This window comes from Apodemus sylvaticus, chromosome 12, assembly GCF_947179515.1.
Source record: "Apodemus sylvaticus chromosome 12, mApoSyl1.1, whole genome shotgun sequence".
Lineage (NCBI taxonomy): Eukaryota > Metazoa > Chordata > Mammalia > Rodentia > Muridae > Apodemus > Apodemus sylvaticus.
This window is the reverse complement of record NC_067483.1, coordinates 57,225,621-57,247,782: the sequence shown is the minus strand read 5'-3', so window position 1 is coordinate 57,247,782 and position 22,162 is coordinate 57,225,621. Positions and strand designations below refer to the sequence as shown.

The following is a 22,162-nucleotide window of genomic DNA, read 5'->3' as shown; positions in this document are numbered from 1 at the left end:
GCAGGATTAATATAGTAAAAATGGACATTTTGCCAAAAACAATATTCAGATTCAATGCAATCACCATCAAAATCCCAACTCAATTCTTCATAAACCTAGAAAGAACAATTCTCAAATTCATCTGGAATAACAAAAAACCCAGGATAGCTAAACCACAGTAAAAGAACTTCTGGGGGAATCAGTATCCTCAACCTCAAGCAGTACTACAGAGCAACTGTGTTAAAAACTGCATGGTATTGGTACAGTGACAAGTAAGTAGATCAATGGAATAGAATTGAAGACCCAGAAATGAACGCACAGAAGTATGGTCACTTGATCTTTGAATAGGAGCTACAACCATCCAGTGGAAAACAGATAGCCTCTTCAGCAAATGGTGCTGGTTCAATTGGAGGTCAGCATGCAGAAGAATGCAAATTGATCCATTCTTATCTCCTTGTACTAAGATCAAGTCCAAGTCGATCAAGAACCTCCACATAAAACCAGACACACTGAAACTAATAGATAAGAAAAGGGGGAAGACCCTTGAGGACATGGGCACAGGGGAAAATTTCCTCAACAGAGCACCAATAGCTTATGCTCTAAGATCAAGTATTGTCAAATGGGACCTCACAAAACTAAAAAGTTCCTGTAAGGTAAAGGACATTTTCAAAAGGACAAAATGGCAACCAACAAATTGGGAAAAGATCTTTAACAACACTACTTCAGACAGAGGGCTTATATCCAAGATATACAAAAAACTCAAGTAGGTAGACTCCAGAGAGCCAAATATCCTCCTTAAAAATGGGGTACAGAGCTAAACAAAGAATTTTCACCTGAGGAATATCGAATGACTGAGAAGCACCTAAAGAAATGTTCAACATCCTTAGTCATCAGGAAAATGCAAATCAAAACAACCCTAAGATTTTACCTCACACCAGTCAGAATGGCTAAGATTAAAAACTCAGGAGAAAACAGGTGCTGGTAAGAATGTGGAGAAAGAGGAACACTCCTCCACTGCTGGTGGGGTTGCAAGTTGGTACTACCACTCTGGAAGTCAGTCTGGTGGTTCCTCAGAAAACCGGGCATGATACTACTGGAGGACCCCGCTATACCACTCCTGGGCATATACCCAGAGGATTCCCTAGCATGTAATAAGGATTCATGCTCCACTATGTTCATAGCATCCCTATTGATAATAGCCAGCATCTGGAAAGAAACCGGATGTCCCTCAATGGAGGGATGGATACAGAAAATGTGGTATTTATACACAATGGAGTACTATTCAGCCATTAGAAACAATGAATTCATGAAATTCTTAGACAAATGGATAGAACTGGAGTACATCATCCTAAGTGAAGTAACCCAGTCTCATAATTCATGGTATGCACTCACTGATAAACGGATATTAGCCTAGAAGCTTGTAATACCCAAGACACAATTCACATATCAAATGATGCCCAAGAAGAAGGAAGGAGTGGCCCCTGGTCCTGGAAAGGCTCAGTGCAGCAGTGTAGGGGAATACCAGGACAGGGAAGTGAGAAGGGGTGGATTGGGGAACAGGGGACTTTCAGGGAGGGGGGATCCAGCAAAGGGAAACTCACTTGAAATGTAAATAAAGAATATGTCCAAGGGACAAAAAAGAAAAAAAGGGAGAGATTAATGTTAAGGAAAATTAGATTTTGCTCAAGGCAAGCCTTTGGGAAGAGAACTTGTTACAGTTTATATTGATTTATTCGCAATTCAGCTAATTATAGATGAAGAAGCTGTACTGCAATGTACATGGAATTTAGATAATTATGTCTTTTGGTGTACAGTAAGGAATGACAATTTCCAGTGGCAGAATGACCACATCAAACCATTTTCACTTGGGTTTAAAAAAATGAAAATCATTCCGTGACTCAGCTGCCCCCTGATACGACGCTTTGCTTGTCTTATTCACATTTATCCTGTCTCGTTCAGGGAAAGACTTAAATGTTCCTTGTCATAAGACAGACTAAACTGGGCACAATAAATATAGAAATGAAAGAAAGAGAAATGTAGTTTGAAGTAAGAAAATGGATGCTATAATAACTTTTGTGGGTATGTGTCACTTTAGAACAACATTTCCTAGACTTCAAAAACATGCAATCTGTGTGAAGGTAAGTAATACACATATAGATAAGTTGTAGGCATCTATGTGGAAGTAAAATTATTCTTAGTAATTTGTGTTGTTTTTTGTTTGGTTTGGTTTGGTATTGGGACTGTAACTGAGTCTCATTCGTGCTATTCACGTGTCCTACCACTGAGCTAAGTGTCCTACCACCTCAGCTTCTCTTGGTAATAGAACAAAGAATTTCTTTTTAAAGCTCTCATAAAGAATGAACTATATTCTGAATATTTTCAGAGCTGAGCATGTTAGAGTCTCGAAAGGGTGATTTATTTTCAAATATTATGATGTCCTTAAATATAAACCACTATAGCTACATATGCATTTATTAAACTTACAGGATTCAGACATTTGGGTTCTTGTTAATGTGTATGAATCATGATGTAGACTTTTGGATAATTATCCAAGTACATGGAGACTGTATTTTTAAGTGTTCTATGTTGTGCTTTTATAGTTATTTGATGATTGTACTAACCAGAATTCAGGTTAAGTTTTTGATGACGTATCTGTACCAGGAGTTAGGGGAGTTACAAATTCAGTTGGTATGATCAAAACATTTCAGTAGTTTTTTTGCTGTTGAGTGTCTGTTTTGTCTGTGATATTTCATCCTTTATTCACTAATTTATTTTTTCAATCTATTATTTTCAGCTTGTTTATAAGAAACTCTGCATCCAAATGGACATTCTAATTGATTATTTAGTGAGAATAATTTTGTTCAGTAAGGACTAAGATCTTGTGAAGTCATTAAAATTTAAAGCATGCAGTTTGGAGGTATTGGGAGTAGCTTTGCAAGTTCAAGGCTAGTCTAGGCCACAGAGTGAGACCACATCTCATAAAACCTAACAAACCAGACATAGTGATGACTGCCTTTAATTCTAGCCTTTAGGAAACAGAGGCGGGGTGAACTTGAGGCTAGTCTAGTCTACCTCTTAAGTTCCAGGACAGCTAAAGCTACATAATAGAGAAACCTTGAAAAACAAAATAAAGCAAATAAACAATAATCAATCAATGAAGAAAAATAATAAAACTTACCAGAAGATTGGACATGTTTTAAATTCTAATTTTCTTTTATTAATTGATTATATGGACAATCTTGCTGACTGATTGATTCTTTATTTCCTCATTTTTAAGCCAGAATATTTGTAAGCCACGTGACTCTTTAAGGCGAGTGCTAGGAGTGTTTAACCCAAACAGTGCCTAAAACACAACATGTCTTACTCAGTAAGTTAGGCTTTCCTTCCAAAAGAGAAGCTAAGCCATGATGGTGGTTACAGAGGTGAAAACCTGTACTATTTTATGGATTTACGTATCTGTGAAATGGTAGAGTGTCTTCCCCTGTACTTTGTTCTGTTAGGGCAGTAAGGATAATGTTAGATTATCCACTAACTGACTGAAAAATGGTAATAATAAAGGTTTATTTTTTCAAGAAGAAGGTCAGAATTTATTTTTTATTTGATATAATCTTTATTATTTTATAATAATGTATATAAATACATTATGTAAATAAATGTATATAAATTTACATTTCAAATGATTTTTCCTTTCCTGGATCCCCCCTCCCCAAAATTCCTACAAGCCCTCCTCCCTCCCTCTGTTCCCCAATCCAACCCTTCCCACTTCCCTGTTCTGGTATTCCCCCACACTGCTGCACTGAGCTTTTCCAGGACGGGGGGGGGGGGGGGGGGGTACTCCTTTCCTCCTCTTGGGCACCATTTGATATGTGCATTGTGTCTTGGGTATTCCAAGCTTCTAGGCTAATATCCATTTATCAGTGAGTGCATACCATGAGTGCATTTTTGAGACTGGGTTACCTCACTTAGGATGATGTTCTCCAGTTCCATCCATTTGTCCAAGAATTTCATCAGAATTTATTAGCAGAGACAGATAAGGAAAGAATCTCACTGTTTGATATCCACAGTACTAGAGATTTGGGATAGCAGCAGAGAGGCTAGTAACAGAATGATCCTTATCTGCTTAATAAATGAAAGGCTTATGGTGATTTTTTGGAATCACTTGAAGTGTCCAAATATGAGGTGACCAACAGGTGTCATCTGGCAGGACTGCCTTAATCTCCTCTAGACTGTTTGACTTAGATTCACACCAGTAAGAATTCAGAATTCTACTTGGAGCACCATTTTGGACTTTAAATTGTTAGCCAATGCACAATTTTAAAAAGAGAGAAAAGAGAAAAAATAAGGAAAGAGTGGAGAAAGAAAGAAAAACTTTCATCACAAGTACCAAGCATCCATAGTAGCAGACAGCATGGTTTCTCCATGTAGATCATCCTCATGGAAAGTGAGATTATCCAGTTCCTGACTGCTTTTATATCCGGAAAGGTCAGTTTACACATGACTCAAAAGTGTTGTCATCCATGTCCAGTAAGTATGATAAAGACAATTATTCTTGGCAGACTTGTGGGTAGTAGATCTGGCCATCCATTTCTAACAACTATTGCGCTTCCAAATTCATTTTCCCCTCAAGTGCTTCTATCATAGAGCAGGTCAATCCCAGTTACATCTTTGTTTCTTGGATAATCACTACTTTCAACCAGATGGAGAAGTTAGCCAAATACTGTTCTTTATCTCATGGTGAAGAATGCCTCCTTTTTTTTTTTTTTTTTTTTTCCGTAGACCTTCTAAGGAATGCCCGTTATCTTTACTAATGATGTTTTGGTTTATTTACAGGTACATGTCAACCTTGTACTCTCACCCTGATTTTCCAGAGAAAGGTCCAGAAGAGATTAATGAAGAGCTAATGAAAAATGTCAGCCACAACCCTCTCTTACTTCTTACACCACAGAAAGTTAAAAGATACGTTGAGTCTTTATGGAAGAAGAAAAGTTCTGGCCAGCCTGTCACCTTTACTGACATCTTTGGGATGTTAATAGGAGAAACACTAATTCAAAATGTACGTCATCATCAAGTGATAATCCCTTTAACTGTAGTAGGCAATGTGGATTAAGTATGTTGTCTGACCTTGAAGCAGGACCAAGACATTTTATACCATCTACTTTGCTCAACTATTTCTTCAATAGTGTAGGTGTTCAACATAACCATCCCTCTCTGCCAGATGTTACAGTCCTTCACTGCAAATCAATGCTCATCAACTATTTTAAACTATTGCCAGTATGACATGGGGAAGAACTTTTATATTGTCCTTTGGAAATGTGAAATTGTCACTGCCATTCCCCCCTTGAGTGGTAATATGGTGAATTTAGGTCCTATTTAGGTGTGATGGTGAATACAAGTGATATTGAAAGCAGAGAGGAGGAGGCTTTCTCTCTTCAGCAGATGAACCTGTGTACTGCTTTCGTGGGAACCTGAGTTCAATACATAGCACCTATGCCTGGCAGCTCACAACTGCCTGTAATTCCAGCTTTAGGAGGAGCCAATACCTCTGGCCTCTATGAATACCCTCACTCACTATCATATATCCACACACAGATAGATATGCATATGCATATTTTATTCTTTTATATTCATATTTTAAAATAATAAATAGAAGTGGTAGAAGAATACTGTTTGCCTAGTAAGAGTCAAATAAGGAAATGGATCACTGGAAACAAATGTTCTTGATGTGTCACCAGAGGGTGACATTTCATCTGAAGTTTATAAAGCAGGGGAGATGGAACAGTCTGTGCCAGGTACGCCAGCTAAGAGAAGTAGTTCCCGGCACTATAGCTGCCAAATCTTCCTCCACTTCAAATGTTGACACAGTCCCCAGAGATTTGATTGTTCTAAGATACAGACATCTTTTCCCATGGAGCTTTCTCTCTATTGTCTACTTAAGACCACAGAATTCCAGAAATAATAGGACTTCATTTCATTATAAAGATGCAAATGATTTGCTTAGACATAGTATTTCAAATAGCTTTCATCTGTGTCCATGTCTATGTACTTAAAGCCATCTCTTTCTTTTTTTATGTCTGTGGACAGAGAATGAGCATGACCTTGAGCAGTTTGAAGGAAAAGGTCAATGGCGCCCTGTGCCCTTTGCCTCTCTTCACCTGTCTCCATGTCAAACCTGACGTGTCAGAACTGATGTTTGCCGGTATGTTCCATCTATCACAACATCCTTAGAAATGGAGATTTCTAATGGTTTTGTTTACAGACAAAGTCACAATCAATTTCAGTTGCTAATTAAAATACATTTTTTGTAACCTAAGACAGCTTGAAAATATGAAAAAAATTAAGTTAGATGATTTTTTTCCGGTTCAAAGGGGGTATCCCACCAAACTCTATCAGATGCCCAGTCATCTAAGTCAGAGAACTGGAGGGTAATGCTGAAAGACGTCAGTTACTGAATGGTCCCCCCTTTTGATGTCTGCAGATAGTTTGATGCCTGGTGTTCTTAAGCCATGCTTAGACTTGGGACTGAAAAGCAAAACTGCCTTGCCTCTAATAAGTAAAGTTCTACTTGTGTCTTTCATAGCTTCAGTTCTTGGGTCCTGGGAAAGTCCATCATGTGTCTGGGGGAATCCCAGCTGCATTCAAGTACACTGCAAGGATGCCATGGACTGGCTGTAGGGACGCACAACTCATTTACATCATGTTCTTTAAAAAACAACAATGGATTAGCAGATGTAAAGCCATAATCCTTTTGTAATTTATGTCTTTTTCCCCCCTTGGCTAAAATTCTCACACAAGAATTTTTAATAGTTTATAAAAAAGTGATTTGTTCACTAATATATAAGTATTTATTAATGATGTGGACTAAAATGTTTATTGTGTTTATGGCTTCCAGAAAGCACTTCTTACATTTATTATTTTAATTCACACTTAGTGGATCATAGGGAGGTAAGTATTCTTCACTTTGCTTCACAGGAGAGCAAGTAAAATCTTAGGAACAATGTGTGATTTGTATAATCAACATGAGCCCAGACCACAGCAGAACTGAGAGCTGACCTTGTAAAGCCCTTGCTGTTTTAATAACCTCATATTGTCTGATTACTGACCTTGTGAGGCAGACCTGTGAGGCTCTCAGGGTTACCTCTTTCCCTTGATACAGCACATTGTTCTTGCATATAAGAGCTTGTCATTTCTTTGGGAAATTTACAGTAAGCATCAAAGAGACAGAAAAAAAAAAGACTACACTCATCTTTGGGTATACTTTTATTAGCCTCTTGTTACCTACATTCCTTCATCTCCTAATGTTTTAATAAATGCCTGTGATTAAATATAGGACATACTTCAACGAATGGCTAGTCCTAGTTAAATTTCTGGCACATTTTAACAAATTTGAGTGTTCTATAAAAGTTGGATAAGAAAAATAAGTCTTCAACATCTTAAGGACAAATAGCATTTTGTATATAAAGATGAGTTTAGTTACTGTGCTATCCATGGTGGGAGAGGGGTGAGGCATCTATTCATACACAGTAAACATGTATGGCCAACAGCGACAAGAACCACAGCTTTTACCAGGAAGTAGTTCATCAGGGATGAAGCTTTATTATATAAGGGAATTAAGTGCTATGATGATATATAGCCCCCTCTATAGCTTTTCTTTTTGGGGGGAGACTTGGAACTTGGGGACTTTTATGATACTTTAGCATTCATATTCTAGTGAGAGATTGGGGCAGCTGGAGAAATCATTTACCCTGTAGGTATTGAGGTAAGACCAGAAGAGCATGACAGTTTAGTTTTTCAGCCTTGGCTTCTATGCTGAAATCTCTCTGGCAGGTCATTTAATCTCTCTCATGCTTCCTTCCCTCAGTGTTTTAAATATTGCTATCTATTACCTTTACCATGTGGAAGAAGTTATAATGACAATTCCTGGTTTATGCATAAAACTGACAGTTGTAGAAATACATATTCTATTAATATTGTTACAATAATGGAATGGCCTTTTTCACAGTGCCAACTGTCTTCTCTGAGATTTTAGTTGGCAGTCATTGGCAAGGACAAACTGAGCTACAATAAGAATAAGTAGTTTTGTGGAGGCTGATGGCACAGCTTCCTCTTTATCTTGGGTCTGAAAGAGTCTGCTCTAGAAATGACGTTCCGAGATGCAACGTGCTATTAACCTTCATTGCTAAGCCTCTGCGATAAGGAGGGTCAAGTTGTGTCTTCCATTAGCTATGGGAATCTTGTATTAAGATAAGATGTTCTGAGTTATATATCGTGACTGCTTAAGTAATTTGACTCAAGTAATTAGCAAAGAAAGAAAAAAGAAAGAAGAAAGAGTGTAAACATGTATTGTGTTTATTACTTAAAAATGCTTTTTCATACAGAACAGAAAGACTGAAATAACCAGTGAATTATTTTTCTAGAATGCCGAAGAACCCAACAAGCTAAGATAAGTTTTATCAACAACTGTGCTTTATAAATACCAGAGAATGTTTTTCTTCCTTCTTGGAATGTCTTTAGACGATTTTTCCTTTGGAAGGTTTTCAACAAATGAATATTAGTGTTTAAACCATTAAGTTGTCTGACTCCTCCACTGTGTTCCATTGCTAAGATTTAAAACTACATTAAAGATTTTCCCAAGGGAATAAATTACATGCTCTGAGTGTGACTTATGGTTATGGACCAGGCATCATGATAAATTAATCAATTTTGAGACAAGATCTTGCTATGCATCTCATGCTACCTGCCTTAAATGTCCAAGTTGTTGGGATTACAGAGATGTGGGGCCGTGCCTTGTCTTATGCTAGCTTTTATGATTAATTAAAACCATAGTTTTGTAATTCATTGCTTTTTTTCCCTCATTGAGGACACAAAATTAAAACCTGGGCAAATTAATAATGTACATCTAAAATATAATTGTCGGAGTGTGTAGATATGACATAGGATGAGCTTGTATATTTTTAGTATGGCCATAAAAATACAGGAATGATTGAAATAGGATTCAAGTTAGACTTGGAGGCAAAAGACATCTTTGAATAGGAACAGCATGGAAATATTTCGAAAAAAGCCAAAGGTCTATTCTAGGGAGTCACTAAAACTCTTGAGCTCTTCATTATGAAGCTCAGGACTTACTCACACACTGGTGTAGACCAAGCGTCCACGAGACTTTAGTGCTGAGTTAGGAACAATTTGCTTTCCAGTTCTGTCTTTACTTAGTTTTATGATAATGGGAAATATTGTTTTGGTGCTAGGCAATTAAATTAATAGGCTAGTGTTTTTGCAGAAGTTTTTGTTTGCTTATGTTTTTGTTTTTGTTTGTTTTTTGTTTTTGAGGGCCTAGAAAGATGACTAAGTTAAAAACACTTGGTGTTCTTGGAGAAGTCCTAGGTTAGGTTCCCAATATCCACACGCTGGCTAACAACCTTCCTCACTTCCAGTTTCAGAGGAGCCGGTGCCTTCTTCTGACAGCCATGGACACCAGTCATCCGTGTGGTGCACATACATACATGCAGGCAGAACATTCATATACAAGTATAATAAGTCTTTAAAAAATGTTTTCAAAGCCCTCTAGTAACTGTAAGGGAAAGATGGTAGAAGAAGAGATATTTCTTATTTCCAAATTCAAATTGAATCACTGTGGTAAGATCCCAAGGCTAGGGAGACACTCTTTAAGAAAGAAACAAGTGGGAAGATGTTCAAGGCTAGTCTTTTATGATGGCAGATTTCACAGAGTCAAACAGTTTTCAGCTATCGGTGAAGCATTCAATCAATAGCACAGTTGTCTGGGCTGTGATAATATAGTTTACCAAATAAGTAGGAGAAGAGGGAATGCGATTAATTTTCAGACAAGGCCAGTGGGAGGTGATGATAGAACATCTGAGTTCTGAGCAGAAAGTGGGAGTGAGCAGATGGGGGTACAGGAGGTAGGCTGAAATTGAAATGTATGAGTCAACAGCTGGAGGGCTGGGGCTGGATAACAGGAGGAAGCCTTCAGCAAGGGGTGGAGGGGAGATCTCAGCGTTTCAAAATGTGTGTCATCACGATGTATAAGCCATCAGAAGCAATTAAGGAGGGATCCATCAAAGTGAAAGGAGAAAGGACATTCTCATGAGGTCTCAAGATGATGTTAAAAATGGAAATACTGACACAGGAGTTTGCCAGGTACCCTCTGCCTCATTGCTAGTCCTGTCTCACCCGTGCCATGCTACTCAGTCTAAAACAGGCTTCTGTCTGATGGAGTGTCTGTAGAGGCGCCATTCAGTTTGGATTTGAATGAACCATGTTATCTCATTGCAATTATGGTTTTAAAGCTTCCTTTTTGAAAGAGGTTAGTGTTTTTCTCCCTTGAGCAAACAGGACAGGTGAAGTGAGATTCTTTTTCTTAAATGATAACATTCTTCTTGGACATTCAAATGCTTAAAAGTTAAAATCTTGCCCATAGTTGATATGATTCACTGTCCCCATGGAGTCACATAATCAAAGAGCCTAGTATTTGTTGAATAGGAAGGGTCACCCTTTGACTGGGATAACTAATACAGGAAGAGCATTCTTCCCTCGCAGTGAGTTCAGATCAAGTATTACCACAAAACAATCACAGAAACGCTTGTGATTTTTGTGATAATTCGGACTTTGGTTGTTGAATAATATATCTGAGACAATATCATCTCTCAAAAATAAACTGAACAAAACACGGGTGAGATAAGATTGGGAGATGAGATGGAAGTACATGGTGTTGGGGCTATATAGAGAATTCCTAATAACACCTCAAAACTCGGGATTCAAAGAAGCCATGGAATTGCAGAAGGGAACAGAGAGTAGAGGACCCTGTGGAAATGGCCTTGATTTCTGAGGAATAGCAAGAGAGCTTGTGTGGTTAGGTTGTGTGATAGCAAAGTTACTGGGAGATTGTTCAAACTGGGCAGATGGAGAGTAGGCTGCCTTTCAATTCAGAGCATAAGGAGGCAGCCTTAAAAGGCTTTCAATTGGTATTGGTATTCTGTGATTTCTATTTTTCTATGTTTATTTTGATCCTAGTAGGTGGAAATTACGATGGGGAACGCTGAGGGAAAAGAGTGGATTGAGACATTTTAGGAAGTCGCCATGGAGATCCAGGGAAAGGGTGGTACACTCTGTATAGGGTGGTGATGATGTCTGTGGTGATGATGTTATATTGAAACATGTCTGATGAGCGACCATATAGCACTTGAGTTTTCAGACGTGAGCTATTATGTCAAGGGAGGCAATAAAAGATGCTAAAGTAAGATTGGTGCTGTGAACAGTGGTGCTAAGAAAGGAAGTGGAAAGCAGGAGTCAGATCCCAGATATTCTTTTGGATTCACTAAAATGTATATCACAATTAGACATGGTGACACCATGGGCAGACTACAGATATGGCAGTGGCTGCTATTAAGTGAGCTATCAAGATGTCATGACTTCCCCTATGTATCCTACATTTCTTAATTCACTGGGACTTTAATCTTACAAACCATTTGCCTACTTAATTCATGTTAAGATTAAGGAATTAAACCAGAGAGCATAGGTGATTTACTGAGGTTATGAGCACAGTTATTGAGCCACAGCTTAGGGACGAACTAGACTGTCAGGCTCCACTGATGCTCTTGTGCAGTGCACCTTACTGCTGCTCTCTTGGTGTATGGCTAAGAAATCAGAATCATATGTTGGCATTATGGTTGGAAATTTAGAATACGTGATTAGCAGAAAAAAAGTTGGATAAAGGTACCGGAAATACTTCCCCATTTTATTAGAGGTTTGATTTACTGTAAAGAGTTTGATTTCTTTAGTCTCCTTAATGGATTTTGCATCTGAGTTAGACTTAAGTTTTACAGTCTTAAATTTAAGATGGGTTATGCAAAAGAGGTTTGAGTTTTTAAGTAGAAAAAGGTATTCATTTTACGCCACTTAGAAGGAAACTTTTTACATTGTCTTTTCCATCTGGTTTTCCTCCTCAAAGACTACACAGTGTCTTATACGTCATCATAGGGATTGGTTAATTTTTTTTTTAACCAGCTTAAATAAGTGAAATTAATCATGATGTTGTTAAAGCCATTATTAACTGTGTGTGTTACTATGTCATTTTTCTATTAATGACATAAATGCCTTGTTTCTGAAATGCTTTCAGATTGGGTGGAGTTTAGTCCATATGAGATTGGCATGGCCAAATATGGCACCTTCATGGCCCCTGACCTATTTGGAAGCAAGTTTTTTATGGGAACAGTTGTAAAAAAATATGAAGAAAATCCCTTGCATTTCCTAATGGGTGAGTGATCCATCCGGTCCCCGCTCCCTCCCTCTCTGTTTCTCAACTGTTTTAAATCTGGATGCATTTTAAATGACTCTGTATTCATCCTTTATTTTAGGTGTCTGGGGCAGTGCCTTTTCTATACTGTTCAACAGAGTTTTGGGAGTTTCTGGCTCGCAGAATAAAGGTTCTACAATGGAGGAGGAATTAGGTATTGTAAAAGGCTTGCATTGATGAAAAGCTACACTGATAATTAACTATACTGATAAATGACACATATATGTGAAGAACATTAGATATTCATAAGGATTCTAATTCTGAATTTATCGGTAACTTCATTGAAACAATTAAAGTATTTCCCCCAAATCATGTCCAAATTACTTAAGTACTGTGATGGTATTGCAGTTGTGAAATTTACAAAGGACAATCATTGTTTCTAAGCATAGCTTGTACCAGAGCATCTCCTATTCTTTTCTAGCCTATCAGATGATACTAATTCACAGTATATGAACATGTATCTAGATATGACACATTCATGTCTTATAAGCTAAAACTAATGGTTTTCTTTAAATCAAACATCCTACAATAATTAAAAACACGTGTTGTAAATCTTTAAAAAGTAGACAACCTCTATGGAGAACTAGTGGCTTATATTCATTATTAAAGTAGTACTATAGAAATATGCTTTCCTGGATGAATAAATTTGACTTAAAACAAAAGTGGAGCATGCATTCCTGACTTGCCCAGAGGCTTGAGTTCTATGTCCAGTAAGCACTATGTTTTGATGGACTGGGGGAAGAAGCCATTGAATGCTGAGTTAGAGTTTTGGGGACAAGGATGTGGTTCCATTGATGGAGTGCTCGATAGCCTGCAAAATCCTGCATTTGATCCCCAGGAATGTGAACCAGGCACGGGGAACAAGGCAGTGGACTCCTCAGGACACATGAAATCCTGTCTCAGAAAGAAAACAAGCAAATAAGAATAATGAATGAGTGAATTTGTGGTCAGTATATCAGGGATCAGGGCTACCAGTCAGTTATTTCCTTTTTGACCCCTGTTCATGAAATATCACTGGTCTGTTTGGAGAACATAGAGTACAAAAAAATGATATTTTTAAAAATAATTTATTTTTAAAAGGTGTTAATGTAAAAGGTTCACTGTGCTTTTCCTCCCCTAATATGTGGCCTTTGGCTATCGTGGGCAATGGCTATTGACATAATGAAGCTTTATAGGCAGAAGAGAATCTAACTGTAACAAGGTGTGGAGTGCCACATGTGACCTTCTGAGTAGTAATACTGTCTCTCTTCCTGAGAGATTTTCTCTCAGTTGTTGATAGTTAGATGCAGCATGCAAAGATTCGTTAGTCTTCTCTTTAAGTGTGTCATTTGTTCATTTGGATCATTCCTAAGTAAGGATTGGAAAAGTGATTTACCATTTCATTGGGACCAACTATTTCTAGACACGCATTAAATCAAGCATCAAGCAGAAAGGACAGTTGTAGCTTGTAGTATTTGCTGTCATCTAAGCATCACCAAGGTAAGGGTCGGGCAAAGGGAATCCCCATCTGGAACCTGAGGTGATCTTTAATACAGAGTCATAATCTTGTCCTGGTTAAAGTATGCTCAACGTGATATATAAAGATGAAGGTCTGGGAGGTAGCCTCGGTGGTAGATTACTTGTCTAGCATGTGAAGGACCCTGGATTGGATCCCTAACACTTTACCAACAACAGCAGCAAATCGGGGTTACCCACCAGAAGATCGGACAATGACACCTAAGCTGAGTTTTATAGAAAGATCTGCATTACCCTGATCTAACGTGTAGGGTTGAGGAAACGCTGCTTGGTTTATTTTAGTGGCATCCCAGGTGGACGACCTGTTCAACTTCAGCTTTGTGGAAGCCACTGAGTCTATGCTGAATCACCACTGAGTCTTTGCTGAATTACGTGAGGGATTTTAAAAAGAGAAAGGAAAGCAGAGAGGAAGTCCACTCTGGGTGGCCTGCTTCCTGTGTTTCTTCTCTCCTGAATAATCCTGATAACTCAGGTTAATTATTATTATTTTTCCTCCTAAGGCAGGAAGAGAATGGGGCTGAAATTACACATCAGAAGGTGGGCGAGACAGTGGCTACAGGCCAAGGAAAAGGCAGATGTTTACAGCGCACAGTGCTGAGAAATCTCTGTGGAGAAGTCCCCTCGGGGCCAGCAGTCTGGCCACTGGCTGTTTTGTGTCAGACTGAGGGCAGTGGATATTGTGTGCTTGGGCTCCACAGGTCAGCAGGAGGCATGATACCTCCGGTTATGTAAGGGTTTCCAGAAATGAAACTGAGAGGTGACTGAGGGGACTCAGGACTTACAGGGACTGCTTCATCTTTTGACTGAGTGGGGTCTCTCTTCTTAAGGGGCACCCACGGGGGGTTTGTTAGCCAGGTATTTTACTCTATTACCTTAGCAAAGGTTTTAAGGTGAACTGGACCCCAATCCCAATTAAATAACTTTAAATGAAATAATTTCTTTGCCAAAAGAGTTTTTGCTATGACCTATGTAAAGATACAAGATATGAGTTCAGATAAATCCATTCAAGATCTGCAAACATCCTTATAAAGAAAACAATGTCATTTTCTTAAATTAGCAAACCAAATACAGTCAAAGTAGAACATAACCGAAACCGTAGAAACAGACAAGAGAAAATGTTTAAGGAAAGAAAAGAACATACACACAGCATCAGGGCCACCCAAGGCATGTGGCAGCTGGGGTGGGTCCGTCTCACTAGCCCTCTGCCATGCAGCAGAATTACTGCCGCCACACTTATAATATGAAAAGAACAATCATGTCAGCTTTCAAGTATTTATTTTGTTGAATTTTGTACTTATAACTAATGCCAGTAAAGGTAAAATTTAACCTCTCAGGTTAATTTACTAACCTTTTCATTATGTCACTGACTGTCCATGCACCTGTCATTTATGTGAGTTTAACAAATATGAGGAGAGAAATATGTTTTTTTTCTATTTATTTTGAGCTTACATTTTTCTCAAGTGGTTCTGCGAGTAAAATTGCTAAATTTTGATCTATTGTCTTGAAATGGAATAAAGAAAAACAATCATGTCTATTTGCTGGCAAAGAAGAAGAAAAAGTCACTATGAAGAATAGTTCACATGAACCAGCAGAAAGTTTGATTTTCCTGCAAATAGTAATCACAAGAATAATTGTCAGGCTTCGCAGATTGGATGCATTTCTGCCGGGAAAAGGATGGTGATACCAGCTTTGACCACCCTGTTCACATTAAGGATGTGCAGTGCTTCTTAGTTTTCATAACTGGTCTTAGTATGCTTTGAAAAAAAACCCCACAAGTTATTCACATACTGGAAACCAACAGATGGTTTTTCAGTGTTGGCAAAAAATCAGAGGTTAAATAAAGTGAGTACACGTTCTTCGTGTTCTGGAGACGGCTTAGTAGATCGTTTGTAGATCTGGTTTTGTCCTTTATTCTCCCTCCTAAATACCACTTAAAAATATAATCCAGCAGTTATTAAAGTCACAATGAACTCATAAAAGCCCTTTTCTTAAAACTAGGAATTGATAAATTTACACTAATTTTGTTTGCTGGGGTGTTATTTTACTCAGTGATACATTTTAAGAACCTGATAAGTTATTTAAAACACTAAGGTTAAAGTCCCATGTAGGCACAGTAATCCTCCTCCTGTAGTTTTGCTCAGATCACTTCTCTATAGTTAAAAAAGAATGAGACCCAGTCTCCCCACGTAGCCCTGGCTGGCTTGGAACTGGCCTTGAACTCAGAGAGATGTGCCTGCCTGCACTTCCTGCGTGCTGGAATTTAAAGCGTTCACCAACACTCCCTCATCTGCCCAGTAAATTTAGTTGTGAATTTTGATTCCCAAGAAGCCTCAATGATTTTGTCTTCTTTCCATAGAAAATATTACAGCAAAGCACATCGTGAGTAACGACAGCTCCGACAGCGATGATGAGGCCCAGGGACCGAAAGGTGAGAGACTGCGAGCTTCTGGGAGAGCGAGCGGCCGCGGAGGGGAGAGCATCGTCTAACTAACGGACTGTGATCTGAGGAAGGGCGAGCAATCCATCCAACCATCTCTACACACTGATGATGGTCTAAGTCTGAAGCGTCAGCATGGGGGCTGTGCAGTCCACACAGGACTGGTGCATAGAACATGAGAGGCAACACAAGCACATCTTTCCCTTGCCTTTAACGCCTCACATATATGTACATACTACAACAGATGAGCCTGTCTGAGGCGGTGCCGATAATGAATTCTGTTCAAAGCCCTATTAACAAGCTGAACCTCTTAGTGTGGAAAGTGGGATTGGGGAATACGTTCAGTGACTTTAACGTTAGTGAAAATATTTACGTTTAAAAAGTTATTCAGCCATCTGAAAGGACCGCCTCTTGCTTCTTAGCTTTCTGTTATGGTCAGTAGCCCAACTCTAACTAAGAATGCAGTGGTGAAGTGTGTCAAAATTATCAAGATTTGTTGCACATTTGATCTGCGGGTACCAGGGATTCCTTTTGCATTGGGACACAGCAGCTAGATGTGAGTTTGGTGTGGGTCAGAGTGGTCAGTAGGACATTTGAGATGAGGGTGAAGGTGAGGAGGATGAGGGAGGATGAGAGATCCTTGTTGCAGCATGGTATTTGTTGTTAATGAAAAAAATGAGGGGACTGTATATGTGGACAACAATTTCCAATAAAACAGTTGATAAAAATGTGCCTAATAGTTCACACACACACACACACACACTAAAAAAGCATTTAGAACTAGAAGAATCTTCTCCCATTTGAATATGACTATTTAGATTTTAGAAAGTGGAAGACTGTTTTGTCCAAAACAATGAATTCTCCCGGGAATGGTATGTATTAGGGAATGCTTGTTTTCTGTCCATCCCAATTATCACTGAAAAGTAAAATTCTCTACTCACAGCCTGGCTGCTCTTATGTCTTTGTAAGAAGTTTATACAGATTACAGAGCAGTCACCTCACCACAGGACATAGCTGCACATGTATGTGGCATAGGGAAGAATGTGCTGTGCCTTATAAACATACACACACACACATACACACACACACACACACACACACACACACGCACACTCACATGCGCACACACACATACACACCACAGACACAGACACAAACACACCACACATATACACGCACATATACACACATACACACACACACCACACACATACCACACACAGACACAGACACAGACACAAACACACCACACATATACGAACACATACACACACACATACACACAGACACACACACAGACACACACACCATACACATACACACACATCCTCCACACACATCCACACACACCACACACATATACACACACCACACATACATACACACATCACACACACATACACACACACACATACACACACAAACACACAGATATACACAAGCACACATCACACACATACACACACATACATACACCACATACACCACATACACACACACCCCACACCACACACACACACACCACACACCCACATACACACACACCACACACCCACATAGAAAGAGAGAGAGAGAGGAGGGGAAGAATAAAATAAAAATAAGAAATAAAATCCAAAACTAACAAACCAGCCTCCCTGCCTCCCTGCCTCCCTTCTGGCATCTAAGCCTTTAGAGGGCAGCGACAAGCTAGGGTTCAACCCTGGGTTACTGGTTGATTTCCCAGTAGCCCTGCTTAACAGCTGAAGCCCTGGAAAGACCCCCACCCTGCAAGAAACAAGGCTTAACTCCAAAGTCTTCATTTAGAAGTTCAAGTTTTACATCTTGCCAGACTTGCATTCTGTACTTGCTTTAGTGAAGGAAACAAGCCACTACAAAGGGGTCACATGCCCCTTGTCCTGTGCTTTGAGAATAGTCAGCAAAGACCACAAAGTGGACATAGCTGATTGTTTCTTACTGAGTAAAGCAAATAAATAACCAGGACATTTAGTCACGATTTGGCACTCGCCAGTTTTGGAGGCTGAGATGTTCAAGGACTTTAAATTTGTTGTCTTTGTTATAGGTTTAAGTTAGAGGTTGACATCGTGAATTTTTTTTAATTAGTTCTTACTGTTCTTTTAAAATAAATATTATGAGAGCCATTTTAGGCTCCATGAAAGATGGGACAGATAGGTCATTTTAGTAAGTCTCGTGCCACATTCTCTCTAAGACAACGTCCCCCACTACAGCTTGTTCCATCAAAGTGGCGGCCTCTGTTACAGCAACGCCTTCAGTGGCCATGCCCCGGTCTCTCTGAGCTTGTTTGCATGAGCGGTCCCTCTGGGGGTTATGCCCTGTGTGTATGAAGCTTGAGACAAGGATGCATGTAGCAGCATAGTGTCACATGGAGTCCTCTTACAGCTCTCAAAATCTTCTCTACCTAACCATCCTTCAGCGGGGCAACGCCAATTCCTTCACTCCCTCCACACTGCTGTCTTTCCTGGAGTGGTATATAGTTGGAAGCATGTTCTCTGAATCCTCTTCAGATTCAGATTCCTCTTTTCTCTATAATGAGGGCTTAAGTTACCCTGTGACTGCTTACAGCTTTATGTATGTCTAGCATATATTTATTGGAAATTATAGAAGGTGAATGTAGATACTCATCTTTTAAAACACAGGAGGTGGTGGTGGGCGTAGAGAGCTGGCTCAGCAGTTAAAAGCATTATCTGCTCTACCAGAGCTCCTGAACTTGTGGGGCACTTTACAACCATCTGTAACTCCGGTTCCAAGGGATCTGACGCCCTCTTCTGGCTGTCTCAAGCAATATATGTAAATGTGCAGACAGAACACCATAAAGTACAACTAAGTTTTAAAAAGTTAAGAAAAAAATCCATGAACACACAGAATTTCATATAAGTGTGTATATTCATTCACTTAGTTCCTAGATGCCAGAGCAGAAGGGTTTTTGAACAGGTGTTATTTGACCCTGATAAGATTATGCTGCAGTTTGCTGTAAGGTTTCCTATGCCTAGGTGGAATCTAAGGCCAGCCACTTCCTTGAGAACTTCACCCTGAGATCCACATCACAGTAACCCTCATTATAATCCTATGCGACTGATTTCCTAATGAGGAAAGGAAGGCTGGAAAGGGACTTCTTCCTGCTCACTAAATGGGGAGAGGATTAGAACACAGCGATGTGCCCTCCCCTGGAGTCGATCTAGGCATAGGTTTTAGAGGAGGAAATCATTTGTCATTGCTTCTCTGGGCCACTGGCAAATTTTAAAACACTTTATATCATTTGTTTAAATTACAGAGTTTTAAATCCCCAGACTTTATAAGCAAGGATGGAATAGCAGGTCATAAGATCAGTGCATGAGAGTGTTTATTTATCAGCAAGTCATATGGTGGGCCTGCTGTCCTGCCTAGCTTTTTGTAATCCTTGGATGTTTATTAAGCAGAATTCGGACTCAGGAAAAATTGGAAAGCAAAGGTGGTAGTATTAAGCAATATGGACTCTCAGTGTGTGTCTGTGTGTCATGTGTGTGTTGTGTAGTATGTGTCGGATGGAGGCGAGAAAGGGAGAGGGAGAAAGGAGAAAATTGGTTCCGTGAAACATTTCAATAGATCCAGAGGTTTCAGTGAAGAATATAGACTGACCATGTGTGTAGGTAAAAGGTAACTAACTATGAGGGCTTGAATGCAAAAGCGACTGGGCATTTATTTTATGCAAATAAGCATATTTCACAAAAGCCCTCGAACTTTAGTTTTAATTTTGGCGATTAACCATGTAAAGCTAATAATAACCGAACCCCGTACATTTTGGCATGAGTGTACATATTTGGCGTGTGGCATGCTCCCTCACTTCAGGCACCGAGAATGAAGAAGCTGAGAGGGAGTACCAAAACGACAACCAGGCAAGTTGGGTCCATCGGATGCTGATGGCCTTGGTGAGTGACTCCGCCTTATTCAACACCCGAGAAGGACGTGCGGGGAAGGTGCATAACTTCATGTTGGGCTTGAATCTCAACACATCGTATCCACTGTCTCCGCTGAGAGACCTCAGCTCCCAGGATTCCTTCGATGATGATGAACTCGACGCAGCGGTAGCAGGTATGTACCAAAACTTAAGTCGTGTAAGCTATTTCAGGACATCTTTATTCTTTTCTTGGGGAGAAGCATTATAATTCTGGTCAACATTTAATTAGATACAAGAGCATTTATTTGTGAGGGACATTACTACTACTACTACTACTACTACTACTACTATTACTACTACTACAACTACTATTGAAGAAAAATACATTGGATAGGAAATGACCTAGCCATACTAGTTCAGAGAATATTCTTTGAAATACTTTCTTAATTGGTCAGGGTTCCCTTATAGACAGCAGGAAACCTCTACCGTAATAATTATAGAGTGTAAAGTAGGGAAAAGGTGCTTCCAGAACTGTTCCAAGGATTAGAAAAGCAAGTGCAAGGCTTCCAGGAGTGACTCCGCAAACACCAGAATCACTCCCCAAACGCCCCCACAGTCGTGCCTGGCAGCAGAAGGAGAAGAGGCACAGCGATGTCTCATTTCCTCCTTCCTATCCGTGGGCGGGCCTGGTTGGAAAAGGCCAGGTCTCCACAGATGAATCTTTGAGGATGTGATGAAAGGTCTCCGGGCCTGGCGCCCCCTTGTGGTGACAGGGAACATGCAGCATAGGGGCTGGAGGGGACCAGTCTGCAGTGCCCATCTGGACGGGAAAACTGCCTCTCCAATTTTCAGACAAGATTAGGAAACTTTTCGAAGTTGCCTGATAAGAATCTAGTCACTTTCAGACTTGTCCCTAAGCAAAATCCTCAAGAGTAGTAAGCTTTTATTCTCCAGTTCCCTGTAACTTATAAATTATATGTTATGTTTGCCTTGCTGATAAGTAATATGCGATACATCTTTTTTTTATGGTGGTATGAGATTTTCTTCTCAATCACACCATCATCTTTCCCCAGTCGTCTAAATAACATTTCTTAATCATCTCTGTCTTAAGGTCATTACTAAGATGCTGTGAAACTTTAGAGCAGACATTTAAACCAATAACAAAACTTCCTGAAGCTTTCTCATTATTGCCTTTTGAAATAATTATAGGTTTCAGAATTTGTTGTTGGTTTCTGTTTGTTTGACTTTAAGGGAGAACAAACATTGCATTTTGTATTGTGTGCATGGCCTTAAATTCTAGGATATGAGTTACTTTTAATTATACATTTATTATCCCCAAGTCTATGCATATTAGCGCTAATAAAGGTCTAATTGTGATAAAGTAAGTTTTCCTGAACTAAAAAATGGATGAAAACATACAGTCGGTGGCATTATTTTCCTTGTTTTGGTGGCATATGCTGTCTGTCTTGACTGCCCTGTGCCAAGAAGTGCTTCTTTAGAAACTTGTGCTTTCTGGTGACTGCTGACAGGCTCAAGCAAATTATACTCATAGCTTTTTGATCTATAAAGGACCTTCAGCTGCTTAAATTTCTAGACAAAGAATATCAGAGAAACTAGTTCTGTTGTCTTTTTCCAAATGGGCTCAGCAAATCTGGGCTTGGGCCACAGTTCTCAGGGTCTGGCTCCTAAGTCTTCTCTCCATTACACCCGGCCCCTGTGGCTTTATTAGTCATTGTTTTGCTGATGTAAGAATGGAAGTTTTCATGGTGTATACTTTGTTTTATCTCCTTTTCAGTATCGCTTTGCCAGCACAGTTCCTCTGAGGTTTGCATAGCATGCATCCTAGCAAACTCACCCCACATTTTAAGTACTTCCTGGCAGTTTTATAGTATCAAGTATGCTTTTATTTGTCAGCGTCAGGACCGTAATAGAAAGCACAGAATTCCCAATTAATTTTTTCTAATATTAAACAATACATTTATGTGTATATAAACAACACAAAAACATTTGGGGCATATTGAGAATAAGCAAT

At 39.4% G+C, this 22,162-nt stretch overlaps 1 protein-coding gene across 1 annotated transcript in view; it reads left to right on the top strand.

Annotated features, from left to right (window-relative positions):
• The window catches only part of Pla2g4a (phospholipase A2 group IVA), a 146,772-nt gene that overhangs the window by 100,172 nt on the left and 24,438 nt on the right, over window positions 1-22,162 (top strand). The window contains exons 9-14 of the mRNA XM_052200672.1: window positions 4,810-5,032; window positions 6,061-6,175; window positions 12,110-12,247; window positions 12,348-12,440; window positions 16,158-16,229; window positions 20,082-20,324. Coding sequence (XP_052056632.1) covers window positions 4,810-5,032; window positions 6,061-6,175; window positions 12,110-12,247; window positions 12,348-12,440; window positions 16,158-16,229; window positions 20,082-20,324 — 884 coding nt within the window. The remainder of the gene's footprint in view (window positions 1-4,809; window positions 5,033-6,060; window positions 6,176-12,109; window positions 12,248-12,347; window positions 12,441-16,157; window positions 16,230-20,081; window positions 20,325-22,162) is intronic.